Source organism: Dermacentor andersoni, chromosome 6, assembly GCF_023375885.2.
Source record: "Dermacentor andersoni chromosome 6, qqDerAnde1_hic_scaffold, whole genome shotgun sequence".
Lineage (NCBI taxonomy): Eukaryota > Metazoa > Arthropoda > Arachnida > Ixodida > Ixodidae > Dermacentor > Dermacentor andersoni.
Genome location: NC_092819.1, coordinates 92320884 through 92333839, shown reverse-complemented (window position 1 = coordinate 92333839; position 12956 = coordinate 92320884). Strand labels below are relative to the sequence as shown.

Genomic DNA, 12956 nt, shown 5'->3' with positions numbered 1-12956 from the left:
TCGATAACAACTGTGGTTTGTTTACAACGCAACCTGCCACATCGAGTCTAATGAGACGCTTCTAACCGTTCCTGCGAAGCTTCAAGCACCGCTCACTGAGCGATCTACACATTTTAATCGCTGTGCTCCGGTATGGCGAGCGCGCGAGCTTGTCACGCGGAGGCCAGAATCTGCCGCGGCCACGTTATGCGTGCTCGCGCTGCTGCACCTACGGTCGCGACACGTGCGCAACGAGACGCGAACCACGCGTTTCTGTGCGAACGCGCAAACGGCACGGGCTGAACGCGTCGGCCAATCTTCCAATGAAAGCACGTGTCGACGGTGCAAGCTTAGCCACAGGTTGCGTCGCGTGCAGTCGAAAGAAACGTTCCCGAACACTGGCCTTGCGGGTGACGCCAATAGGAATCGGAGCAAGGTGGTGGTGGTGGTGGTGGTCGCAGCACGTTTCCAACGCTCGCGCGGACGCGGGGCGCGCAAGCTGCGCCGATCGCACGGTCGACAGTGCGTGGTCGTCACATGCAAGGCAAGGCACTACTCACCGGCGGCCTGTACATGGGCGCGGAGATCTGCTGCGGGTAAGAGCCACGCGAGCCGGCCCACGGCGAGTACTGCTGTCCCACGTCCGCCATGCCCTTGTGCATGGAGTTGTACTCGCCGTAGCTGTTCTGGTAGCGGTGCAGTGGGTTCGGGGACTGCAGCAGCTGATTGAGCGTGGGCGTGGGTCCACCCTGCTGGCTCAGGCTCGGTCCTGTGAGGAAACGCTGCGGCGGCGGCGCGCCGCCGTTGGCGCTCGGCGGATAGCAGGGCATCATGGTGGCCGCGCCAGGCCGCTGCGGTCCCCCCATGGGCCCGATAGCGGCCCGCGGGCCTTGCGGATATCCCGGCCTCATGTGTTGCTGGTTGTAATGCTGGTAAAGCTTGCTCTGAGCAGGGTCGTTGGCGTTCCCAGGTAGATTGGGGCCGCCATGTTGGCTCGCCATGTAGCCTCCCCGATCCGCATACCCCGTACCGTAACCAGGCACCGGAACGTGGTTCATGCTATCCGGAGAGTTCCGGAAGTCCTCACCTACCATCAACGAATCCCGCATGTTCGGATTGTAGGTTCGGAAGTCGGAACCGATTCGCTGTCGATCGGAAAAAGCGGCCGGATCGCCGGCGACAGCGCTAGGCCTAGCATTCAGCTGGTGGGTACCTCCATCTTGGAAGTTATCCATTGTCAGTTCTCGGCCGATGTGTCCGCTGGCGTTGCTCGGAGATTTCACTCGGTTGTTCACCATCACACCGGCCGGAATTTCGTCCGCGCTGAGCTCTTCGCCCGAAGCACCATTCTTGAGTCCTCCGCCGGATCCGGGAGGAGGCAGCTCCGCGCTGTCTGCCGTTTTTTGTTCACAATTCAGCAGGCTCTGCGCTGGCGCTGCCATACTGCCACTAAGCCCACACCCTGAACGGTCGCATCCTCACGCGGCGCACGTAATCCGGCTTCCCGGAGGTCCGCCGCGCATCTCGGACCCCGATGATGCCCACAGTCACCACGTGTGTTGGCCTGGAAAGCCGCAAAACGATGCTTACACGGGCATGGCCTTATCAACCGCACGCACACTATTATTCTGGCCACTTCGAAAGCGGGAACATCTGTGAGAAGGAAAGTAAGGATAACGGAATCCCTCCGCACGCTTGTCTCGTCCACACAGGGTCACCGATCACCGTCGATGTCCACTTGATCCAATAATCCACTTCAAATAGTTGGTCCGACTGGCACACACCACCGCGCATCGACCCGCAACCGACATAAATTTTCGACGCGTGGGACTACTTTTTTGCAATTAACCGCGGCCGCGGAAGGAGCGCCTCGCGGGGGGCGCTGCGGTCCGGTATTTTCGCTCGCTAGCTCGATATAAAAAGCATTTCAGGCTGGAAAAAACGCTGCGAAGGCTCTAATAAATGCCTTTCCTGCCGTACGATCACTTTTCGAGCGCCATAAAGCTCTATTGGGCGATTAACGAACGAGAGTGCTCGCGACAACACCGCGCAGTGACTCATGTGCGAATACTGCCGACGGTGGCTCTTTTTGTGAACTTTTTCTCTGCTTTGCCGTTTCTGGCCAAATTTTCGCGCGCGGTCAGCCGTCAAGCACGTCAAAATGGGCTATCTTGCATCGCGGTCATGAGCGCATCAACTTTTCCACACGGTGCTGGTCAGCCTAAATGTGGTGTAATGCCAGGAAACGCGTCACTCAGGAGGAGAACGGTGTGACCCGTCGCCGCTGCGGGCCAAACGCAGGCGGCGCCACCGTCCACGCAACGATCGGCCGCTCCTCGGTCAATACGTCGGAAAGCCTTGCACCGGCGAAATCCACGCACACATGAATCGCACTGGCCGATCTGCATCTCAAGTTGTTTTTCCCGCTAAATCGTTTATCGCCAGGGGAGGCGTGGTATTCGCCGACGGCTCCGCCGGTGCCCTCGTGATTGCGCGCGCCGGCTTTTCCTTCTAGCGTCTCAAGGCGCTGAGCTGTCACGCGCTTCGAATGTTTCTTTTCTTTTTTTTCTGCCTCTTGTTTTTGTTTTTCCGAAATGAGGAGAGTCAGGCGTTGTCTTTTCTCTCACTCTCTCTTTTCGCTGCTGCGCTCGTAACTGTCATTGTTGAGGAGGTTAAGCACAAATAGACGCAATTCGCTCCGATTCTTTTTTTCATCCTGCGCGCGCGGCGGTCGAGTTTAAACCCTTCGAAAAAGTGAGGCCTTTGCGCCGCACGCGCCTCGTTTTCGTTCGTTAAGTAGCAGTCGCTTCGTGATTCGCCTAATGTAGACTGCGCTCTTCGCATGTTCTTTAATGCGACACCAGAGAAAACGGCGCGCGCACACACCGTGTCGAAAATTAAGTAGCCGAGGCAGCCTTTCGAATGACGCTATAGTACTATCCGAAATTTTTTGTCATTTCAAAACTGGTTGAGGGATGGTACAGAGTCGGCACTCGCGCGAGCGGCTGTGATTCCAATCGACGCTCCACGAATGTGTATTACAAAATCGCTTTAAGCCCAATATTTCCATCACTATGGCAGTTTTTTTTTAATATCTTTACTTGATTTGTGATCATTCTAAGCGATCAATATTTATACAGAGCCATGAAATCAGGAGTTTCACGAAATCTCGTCCGGTCGGGAAGTAACGATACATGACAACCTCCCGCCAACATACGCAAGATGCCTGAAGCGATTATTGACGCTGATTTAAGCTGAAGGTTTCTTTTCTTTGTTTTTCTTTCTTTTTTTTTTTTTTTGTCTCTCACCTCAGTGAACAAGGCTTCCGTGTGGAAGCTGAAACATTGAATTTTTAGACACCCCTATTTTGGTCAGCATTCTGTTTTTCTTCATATTACCCTTATGCTCGAAACTAATTTAAGTTACATACTCCCAAGGGCTCGCTGTGGATTCAACAGTAGCAGGAATACTTTTGAAAAATGTGTATCTTCAGAACTGTCTTTTTTTTATACTCAGAAGCACATTGGATTGTCAACGTGTCCTCTTTGCGCCTGTCGACATATCTTTGACAGTGACACAGATATGACATCATACTTGATGCACAAATTATGGCAAGCTGCTTGAATCGCTCAGAATTATTGTGTTCAGGAAACATTTTAAAAAGAAACAGCGTTTTAGTATAATGCCAACATCACCCTTGGCAAATGCAGTTCATTACCATTTACGGTTAGAGAAAGTTAATATTGTATGGCCTTATTTACAAACACTTACATCTAACTACTCTGTACAATATCAGACCAACTTAAAGAATGGAAAAAAGTGGTTTGTTAAATGGAGACATGCTCTATGCTTAAAACTAAAGATTCAAGCTATTTCTTTCGAAAGACTTTGTCCTGCAGGCATGAGCTACCCACATTTCTTGTACGTCTCCCTAATATCACGAAAAGCATCTCCGAGCTACATAAATAGCAGCTCTTACTTCTGAGGCACACTTAAATACCACATGCATATGGCCTATACAGTGGCCAGCAGCACCGCATTGCTTCCTCCCAAATGTGTCCTCTGTAATAATGTGGGTGCAGTCACGCTGCACCCCATAAACACAGTTCTCAGAGCAAATTCTTCCAAGTATATTCAAGTGCACAAAGCTTTATGTACAGAAGTTGCAATGCAAACTGATTACAACTGTTGGAGGATCAGTCGCACTGCAGGATGGTAAAAAGTGGTTGTAGCCTAATAAGCAAGCAAACTTCTTTGCATTCACAATGTCCCAACACGAGCAAAGGATGTTCGTAAAGACAGTGCCATCGGACATTCATGCGATATGAAAAAAAAAAACATTAATGAACCGGGGGACACACCAATCTCCACATAATGAACATATGTAGCAGCCGTAAAGCACACCACGCTGCTGAAAGCCGAAAGCTTCAAGTCATATCCTGTGCCACTAGGCTGTTTTTTTCCAGCTGCCAGTGTCAAAGTTCCTTTGTAGCCTGAAGAGGAGCTGCCATAAAGGGAAAAAATGGCCAGGCTTAGCTTGGTTAAGCCAAGAATGCGTTGCATATTGTGTTGGGGCCCAGCTTTTCCTCCGGCTGTCATGACGTCACGTCACGTGGTTGCACTAAAGGTCAATGGTGGCTGCCCGGCCGCGCCCAAGGGCTGAACTGAGTGATTGCAATATGCAACGCATAAAAGGTGAGAGTTATGTATGCTCAAAAAGAGAAACAAAGGAATGAGCAGCATTCAGCAACTCCTCCAACTTTGAACTCATTTATTGTAACAGCAGCAGGCTTTTACCGCAGGCAACCCCATGTTCTCTAAAGGTCTGTTCAATTCGTCTGCACGACCTGAACCAGTTCACAAGGTGCTGCACCCTACCATTCGTTTCAGTGCTGCAGCAATGGCACTGCTGAACCAAATCGTTCGTTTCAAAAGGTGCAGGGCTGGTTCACAGTTTTGATGCTCCCTCTCCACTGTTGGTTGGTGCCGACTTGCTGCAGGCAGGAAGCAGCAGCACAGCAGTTGATGCAGTACACAAGTGCAAGTGCCATTATAACCCCAGCATACGTGTATGTAACTGTGGGATGTAGTTGCGCCTGAAAAGCCATTCCATACCTGCAGTTCGAGGCCGTCAAACTTACACACTCGATGCACATTAGTCTTGCAAATGCAAGCATAGACTGCACCAAACGAGTTTGTATTGGGTGGACAAATGGACACTGGCAAGTAGAGATCACACAAGTGCTGTCTTTCAATTGAAGCTTTAATGAAGACAAGTGACAAATATACAGCGACACCGTTGCACACGATTCAAGTGTGCACATTTATGTTTTGTTAGAGATATGCAGGGCTGACTTATACCTACCTGCACATGCTTATATGATGCACGACTTGCAAATCCGATGCTCCTAGGCGACAATGGCTAGACAAATGGAAGTTAGGCGTGTCTCTTAATGAGTTGTGGTGTCCTTTCAGGCAAATGGTGATGCGGTGCCCAGTCTGGTAAACGTACAGTGCTCAGCAATTCCAATACAATACAGGGACCACATGGCAGCCAGCACTTATGCCACCAATGAGTGCCCAGGGGCCAAATGCACACCGAATAACAAACATTCTCACCCTCATCATATATCATAATGCATCAGTCTCCCCACGGCACTCTGAATGGATGGATGACTGCAAAACTTTAATGAAGGTCCTGAGGCACGCGACTCAGCGTGCTGCGGGCCGCTTCCACGTTGGGACAGTCAGGCCATGCCCGACCGCCGCATCGTGGGCCCTCTGGACAGCCCATAGTTGCGCCCCGGCATTGGGGCTCTTGATAGCGGAGAGCCACTTGTCCTCATTGATTTGTTCTATGCCTCGTAACGACGGGCAGTGCCAGAGCATATATCATGCTTAAATTGTTGAGCACTGTACACTCTGCAACAGGCCAGTTCTCCAAATTGCAAAGCACCAAAGCCAGGTCCCAGATGCAATACTGGTTCAGGTGTATTCTTACACCAGATCTTAAATTGTAGTGATTAGCTAATTAGTTTGGTGTGGCTTGCAATAAACAATGCCAGGGAATGTGCCAGATGACCAGAATGTGCTTTTCATCATGGGCAAGATATAGTTGTTACGCAAGGTACTTCCAATGGCAACTTATGGAAGCACCTTGAATGCAGATTGATGCCGACATTGCTAGAAGGAAACAGTTTACTACAGCCATTTAACCAGCCCAAGAATGATGCATAGTACATGGTTTCTTGCCCGTTTTCACCGATTTGACAATGGTTTTGCTTCTCCAATCACTATCTTTAAAGTGATAAAGACTTCTATGCACTGTGTGAGTAGGTCTAATTGAAGCTGTGGTAAACTGGAAAGACAAAACAGTGCATTTAGGCAAGAGATGCGCAGAAGACTTTGGCAACACATGCAGCCGTTAGCCCAGACGAAGAAGTTTGTTCCAAGTTCCATCGAGTCTTGGCCGAATGTAAATATAATAGAGAGGCATGCCAACCTCTCAGAAATGCAGATTTGTACTTCCAGCAAATTTACTGCAGTAGTCAGTCTCGAACAAGGAGAGGTGAATGAAAGCATGAAATTAAAATATAAACAATCCAAAGAGAAAAATAAATAGTTTATTTTTGTCCACATATGATGTAAACAAGAGAGTAGAAAACTCCCACCCAGACATACCCATCAGTGCCGAGAAGGTGAAAAGTGCAATGTGAGGGGGGGGGGGGGATGAAGTGAAGTCAGAACAGAAGGACTAACTACATTTTCATCATGTGGCGAGTTCATGATGCAAGACTGCTTTTCAAGTTGCACATAAAAATACACACTGGCAAAATATGAGTACCTTTACTCCAAGAATCATTTTGTTGTACAAGGCTGCCTGAAACACTGCATACTGTAACGCTTTTGTTGGCTGAAAGCAGTGCCTCAGGCAGCCCGTGACAACAGATTGAAGAGACATTAAGGTGTAAAGCTCCAAAGTGGCAATGTGCAGTACGCTGAATGTGCAAGACTTCCCAAGTGCTCACAGGCAAAATGATTAAAGATGATGGAGAAAAACAGCACTGGCTGTACTGATGATCTTTGTACAATGCTCCTTCAGGCAGTGCTTGCAAATCCACTTGCCAGTCGTCTGGTCGAGGAGGCCATTGTTGAACTATGACCAGCTGTTCCATGAGCCAGCCGACATTTTAAACAACCACACAATCACAAGCATATTAAAAAAAAGGAATAAAACTGCATGCTATAAATAGACGTACTCAAAATTGACACAAATAACTATAGTTACATACACAATCAGCTGAATGACACCTCCACCACATCATCTTAAGGTACATATGGTTGGTTGTTTCTCGTTGACAATGCGGGGCCCGCGCTAGAACGGAGTCTGGAGAAATCATGCCCGAGCAAATGTTCACCTCACCAGAGCAATCGGATGCTGGAAGCAAAAAAAAAAAAGTGCCGGAGCTGCGTCTGTTGTAAACAAACAGCTGGCACACCAAGAAAAGCTGCAGCAGCCACGTGACCGGAACTACAGTGGATCTCAGTCATGCTATAAGGGCAAAGGTGGGGAAAACAGTGCTACGAGCTCGAGAGCAACACTATGAAAGAACCAAGTGAACCGGTTCACAGATTCAGCAAAATATTTAACTCAACATTAAATTGCAACTGTTCCTTGTTTTTTCTATTTTTTAGAACCCTATAAATTCCCTGCCTTCACGAAATAAAGCCAGCTGGAAGTCTGCGCTTTGTCGCGCAGTTTAAAACCTTGCTGAATCAAGTGACTGTGTTTCGAGCGCTCAATTTCAGCCAATGTACCATTAAAACCCCTGAACTTTAAAACCAGTCCACATTTTACAATCACACAACTGTCATGAGGGGATGAGATTACAGTGCATGACCACGCAACCTCAGCAACAATGTTGCGACAACACAAACAGATTCACGCAAGCGTACACAGACATAACATGGACAAGTGCCGGTATAGTGAATCAAAATTGTGTCTTCCTTTTTAAACAATCAGCTACATACATATCAAGCGAACTTGGTGACGTTTTCATTAAGAGTTTAAACGTAAGAAGTTATGAAACAATTTTTCTTGAAACAATTTTTCTTTAAAGCAAGAATTGAAATAAACAAAAGCCATGCGGGTCATTATTAGTATTATATGGTAATAATGAACTACACTACTTAGCTAAACCAATGACATGCAATACCTCAATATTCAAAACAGGCTTATAATAAAGGAAGACATGCAATTGTGAGCAAACGGCAAATATTTTGTCCATAAAAAATTCAGCGGCAGACCTTTTGGCACTCCACACAACCACACTAAAAGCACTATTCTCATATTCACAGGTCTTGCTGGTGTCTCAAACAATATGGGGCTAAAACGTGTCCTTTGTATGGTACATCATGCACAAAGTTTGACCCCATATTGTGATATGAAAAACTAACCCTCTGCCAAGTCAGCAGCGGCACTACTACTGTTTTGGCAATGCACTACTATAGTTTCCATGCAAGTCACAAATAAGTAAGAATAAAATGACACTGTACAACATACAAGTCAAAGCTTTGTACAAAACGCCAGCATAAAGTTCAATTTTCTTTTTAAATGTATACAGTCCCAAACTGTTGAAACAGTAAAAACTTCAGTTGCATGACGGAGCTTCAAGCTACAACTTGAGCAGATGGATGTTTACATTGTGCCAAGAGATTCCTTATCTCTTCATCACGCAGTTGGCAATGTGGTCCCGTGAACATTTGCGGCATTTTAAAGCTCTCACTCCCAGACCTCAGGTTGGCCCGCCTCAGTTTCTCTGCTGTCATCACCGGCTAGCCTCCACATTTCGTGCTCAAATTCAAACTTCATAAAAGGGGGTACCAGCAGAACACAAAGGACGCGCACACAAGGAAAAGGCGTTTGACAAGGACGGAGTTCATGCACCAACTGGCACAAGAGCTTGCGCTAATGCACCTCGAATTCAAAGCCACTTCGCTTTGCTTACGAACTCTCAGTGCTGCGTTTCCATTCCGTCACCATTTGGATGCCCACTGCTCTTCTCTTGAAAGCCTCCTTGACAATTGAACTGTCTACCTAGAAGGAGCCAGTTACGGCATCCATGAAATAGAATTCCACTGCATACTGGCACAACTACAAGCCTCCTCTTTCATTCACTAGTGAGCTACAGTCTGCCTTCGGCAGACACCAGTAGTACTTGTCTACATGCCCTCGTACATTCTATTTACAACGAACAAGTCTTTACCCACACTCGGCATCAATCCATCCCGCTTTATGTATACGCCTCGAAAGCCTTTAAAGATTGGCACACACAAAACATGCGCACCTAAATCCAAGTACACAAGCATTTCTGCATTGCAATGCAGCAACCATGGCTGGAAATTCAACCTGTGACCTCATGCCATTGAGCTGCCATGGTGGGTTGCCTTGCACCTTACACCTTTCTGTGCCTTGGACAAGTTGGGTTCATCCACATGTTTATGGTAAAAACGGCCAAGGGCGAGCTCAACTCTTTAACAGAGCTTTGCATTTTCTAGCAATGCAATACACAAGCCTAGTTTCGTCTCGATGCATACCCATACTTTTGGTAGATGGCAACATGAAATCGATGGGACAGCACGTAAGCAGAACAAATTTATTCTTTCCGAGGAACTAAAACATGTTGGAATTTAAAATTTTCAATAATAATTTGACAATTTCTGGTCAGAACTCGGCATAGTAGTGTGGCATGGAAGGGGGTTAAGTGTGGTCGTTGCCTTCTTTGCCAAAGGTAAGGAAGAGCAGTGCAGCTGTAGACCACAAATATACTGGCAGCTCTTCACAGCCTACGATGTGTAGCTAGTAAAACCTACACAGATCTTTCCAAAAATTTAGTTTCCTCTCTTTCGCTTCATCTGTTGCATTCCAAATGTGCTATCGTGACAAATAGAATCCGCTACCTCATATAATCGCCCACAGAGGTTCTCTGTTCACTTGGTTCGACACGACAAAAACAGCTGCAAACCTGCGTCACACAGTGCCTATAAGACAATCTCAATATTCAGTGCGCTGCTGTACATTCAATATGGGGGCGATCACTGTGAAAGCCTTCTAGAACAAGCACCACCGTGACCCACCACCAGGCAACTGCACAAAAATAACCTAACATTACTACAAAGCAACAAACTCAATGCAGCAACCTGTGCTTCAAGTTTTACAATAGACAAACAATTGCAAAAAAAGAAAAAGAAGCTACTTGTTGCTCGTGTAACGCAAGCTGGGTGGGTGTCTTGATGGCACAACAGAGAAAATGCAAAATGTACACTGCAGCCATCAGGTAGAGCACAACTTTGACAAATGGTTATCAACACAGCCCTGCAGGCAAGCTTGTCAGTGCTGCACCAAGTGCAACAGAGCATCACACCACATGACGAGACCACACAAGCTGCAAATACCAGACGCTCCATTCAACCAGCATGCATTGCCCATATAAATTTTAACATTTTACCAGCACTGCCTCGCGCATGAAACAAATTTACGACAAGCACTAAAGGCAAGTATGAAGCACGTACACTCCACCACAGTATAGTCAAACCTCGTAATAATGAAATCACATTCAACACTAAAATACCTTCGGTATATCAGAAATTCATTAAAAGCAGATACTTTAATTAAAAAACTAAATGATTAGGTTTTACATGCCAAAACTACTTTCCGATTATGAGGCATGCCCAAGTGGCGGACTCTGGAACTTTCAACCACCTGGGGTTCTTTAACGTGCACCTAAATCTAAGTACACAGGTGTTTTCGCAATTCGCCCCCACCGAAATGCTGCTGCCGTGGCCGGGATTCGATCCAGCGACCTTGCGCTTAGCAGCCCAACACCATAGCCAGTAAGCAACTACGGCGGGTTAAAAGCAGATACCTTTTACATGCTGGATATCAGCAAGACACTTTTTAGATTTAAGTCGTATCCGACAAGTACGCGTACACATCGTATCCGACATACACGTGTACGTCGTATTGAATTCGACATAGTTTCCTGCAGTAGTGTAGAGGCTACAAATGTTGCTGGCCAACATGGAGGGGGATGATTATCGAGAAAGCGTTGATCGCTGCCCTATCATCTGCTTGTGCCTACGATGACTCCCTGCGGTTAACACCAACAGTCATAGTTCATTTCTACAGTAGAAGCTTCAAAAACGCTGCAGCACACTGAAGTCAATGTCGCCCGGTCTATCCGTGCATATTTTTGTTCATGCCACTGCGCAAGAACTCTTTGGCCAACTGCACTTCCCCAGCCTGGTCATATTTGGCAGGTCAATGGTACATGAGCATTCGCCCACATTTGCAAATGCTGCAGGCCTTTTGATGATTGAACATATAGCCTCTTTGCTCCCAAACTCCTTCCAGGGCTCTCCTAGTTTACCACCTTCATGCACAAACTGGCTTTCCAGCAATGCTACACCATCCGGCACAATGCGGATGGTGTACGGCACAATGGCACAATGCGGAGCACTGACCATTTGCCGACGTCCACTGTTAAACTATGCTGCTTGCAATAAATATTGCCTCTCAGGTTGTAAATACAGTATGTTAGGTGGGGGACAGTTATCTCTAATTTGTCAGGCAGCAAAGATATAAGCCTACTTCTCATTCTTTCACCCTTGGATAAAAAATAAAAGTCGTGAACAAATTGTTCGATGCATTTCCGTAACTCATAAAAGGTTATTTCTACATCACTACATATGTCAATCTGTGTAGTGTTGCCGTAGATACAAGCAACAAGTGTTCGTTGCAGGCACTATATGCACTGCTCAACGACAGCCTCAGAAGATCTTGTAGCCTTTGTTGCTGCGGGAAACTACTGAGATGGCAGTGTAAGTAGTCTAACAAAACAAATAACACCCACATCATAACTAACCAAGTCACATGCCAGAGTCCTTAAAACACAGTAAAATGCTTGTAGTCGATCCCCAGCTGTCACCTAAATAACTGTTCCAGCACGAAAACAAAAGAGTCCCGTCGGGAAGGCCAGTAAAGTGCCATTTCACCAGTTTTCAGGCTGGTCATAAAAGTCAGTCTTTCATCCCAAATGCAAGAAAGCAATGAGATGAAGCACACACTGTCCTTCCTCACATGCGTGGGAGTGGGTCTCTGGAAGCTGCAAAGGCAGCAAGCAATGCTTGCAAACACCCACAGCCTGGAATCGATGCATCAAGACTGCCCTGACGGTCCAATCATAACAGCACAAGCAATGGTAACGAAACCACCAAGTTTCTCAAGCGGTTCTCCAGCTCAAAGCCGGCACTCCTAGAGGCAACCAGAGATGTCATAGCTGCCGTCCTCGACTTGGACACGGGTGAGCACAGGTGTCGGTCCGTCGGGCTTCCCACACATCCGCTGCACAAAGGGCAGTGACAGACCGCAGTCCTTGAGCGCCTCAGTTGCGAAAGCAGCAGGTGCAGCCGACGGCTGAGGGTGGAAGGCGTTGAAGGCAGCCGTGGGAGTGTCTGGCGCTGCCACAAACGAGAAGGCGCCCTTGTCCTGGCTGCTCCCAAACAGGGTGCACAGGCCATGCAGGGCATTGGGAAGGATAGGCCCACTCATCTCCACCATGTGTAGATCTGTGTCATTCTGCTTGACCCAGCCTTGACGCACCTAATGACAAGAGAGACAGCATCTCTGTGTTTGTTCCAAGAGAAGCAAGAATCTAGGAAACTAAATTAAATTCTGGGGTTTAACGTTGTGAAGCTCCACAGTGGTTCATGAGGGATGCCATAAGACTGCAGCTCGGAAGCTTTAGCTCGGGCCCAACTCCGGTGCCGCATATTCAAATAAGTATACAACGCAGAAACACTTTTCCGAGATAAAAAGTGGACCGATTTAACTGAAATTTGTTGTATTTGAGGGATAGTTAAATTCTAGTGACTGTTGGAAGCAAAATTTTGACTTAGGGCCTGAATTCTTTATATAG

The 12956-nt window shown here is 47.3% G+C and overlaps 2 protein-coding genes across 3 annotated transcripts in view; both read right to left on the bottom strand.

Moving 5' to 3' along the window:
* Positions 1–1852, bottom strand: part of LOC126522587 (trithorax group protein osa-like) — a 179177-nt gene extending 177325 nt beyond the window's left edge. The window contains exon 1 of one of the 2 annotated variants that reach the window (XM_050171358.3): positions 540–1852. In XM_050171358.3, coding sequence (XP_050027315.2) covers positions 540–1421 — 882 coding nt within the window. In that variant the 5' untranslated portion in view covers positions 1422–1852. The remainder of the gene's footprint in view (positions 1–539) is intronic. The other variant, XM_050171359.3, reaches the window with a different exon arrangement.
* Positions 1853–6586: 4734 nt separating this feature from the next.
* The window catches only part of hd (humpty dumpty), a 34339-nt gene continuing 27969 nt past the window's right edge, over positions 6587–12956 (bottom strand). Inside the window, exon 11 of the mRNA XM_050171360.3 lies at positions 6587–12640. Within this exon, the coding sequence (XP_050027317.1) occupies positions 12293–12640 (348 nt within the window). The 3' untranslated portion in view covers positions 6587–12292. The remainder of the gene's footprint in view (positions 12641–12956) is intronic.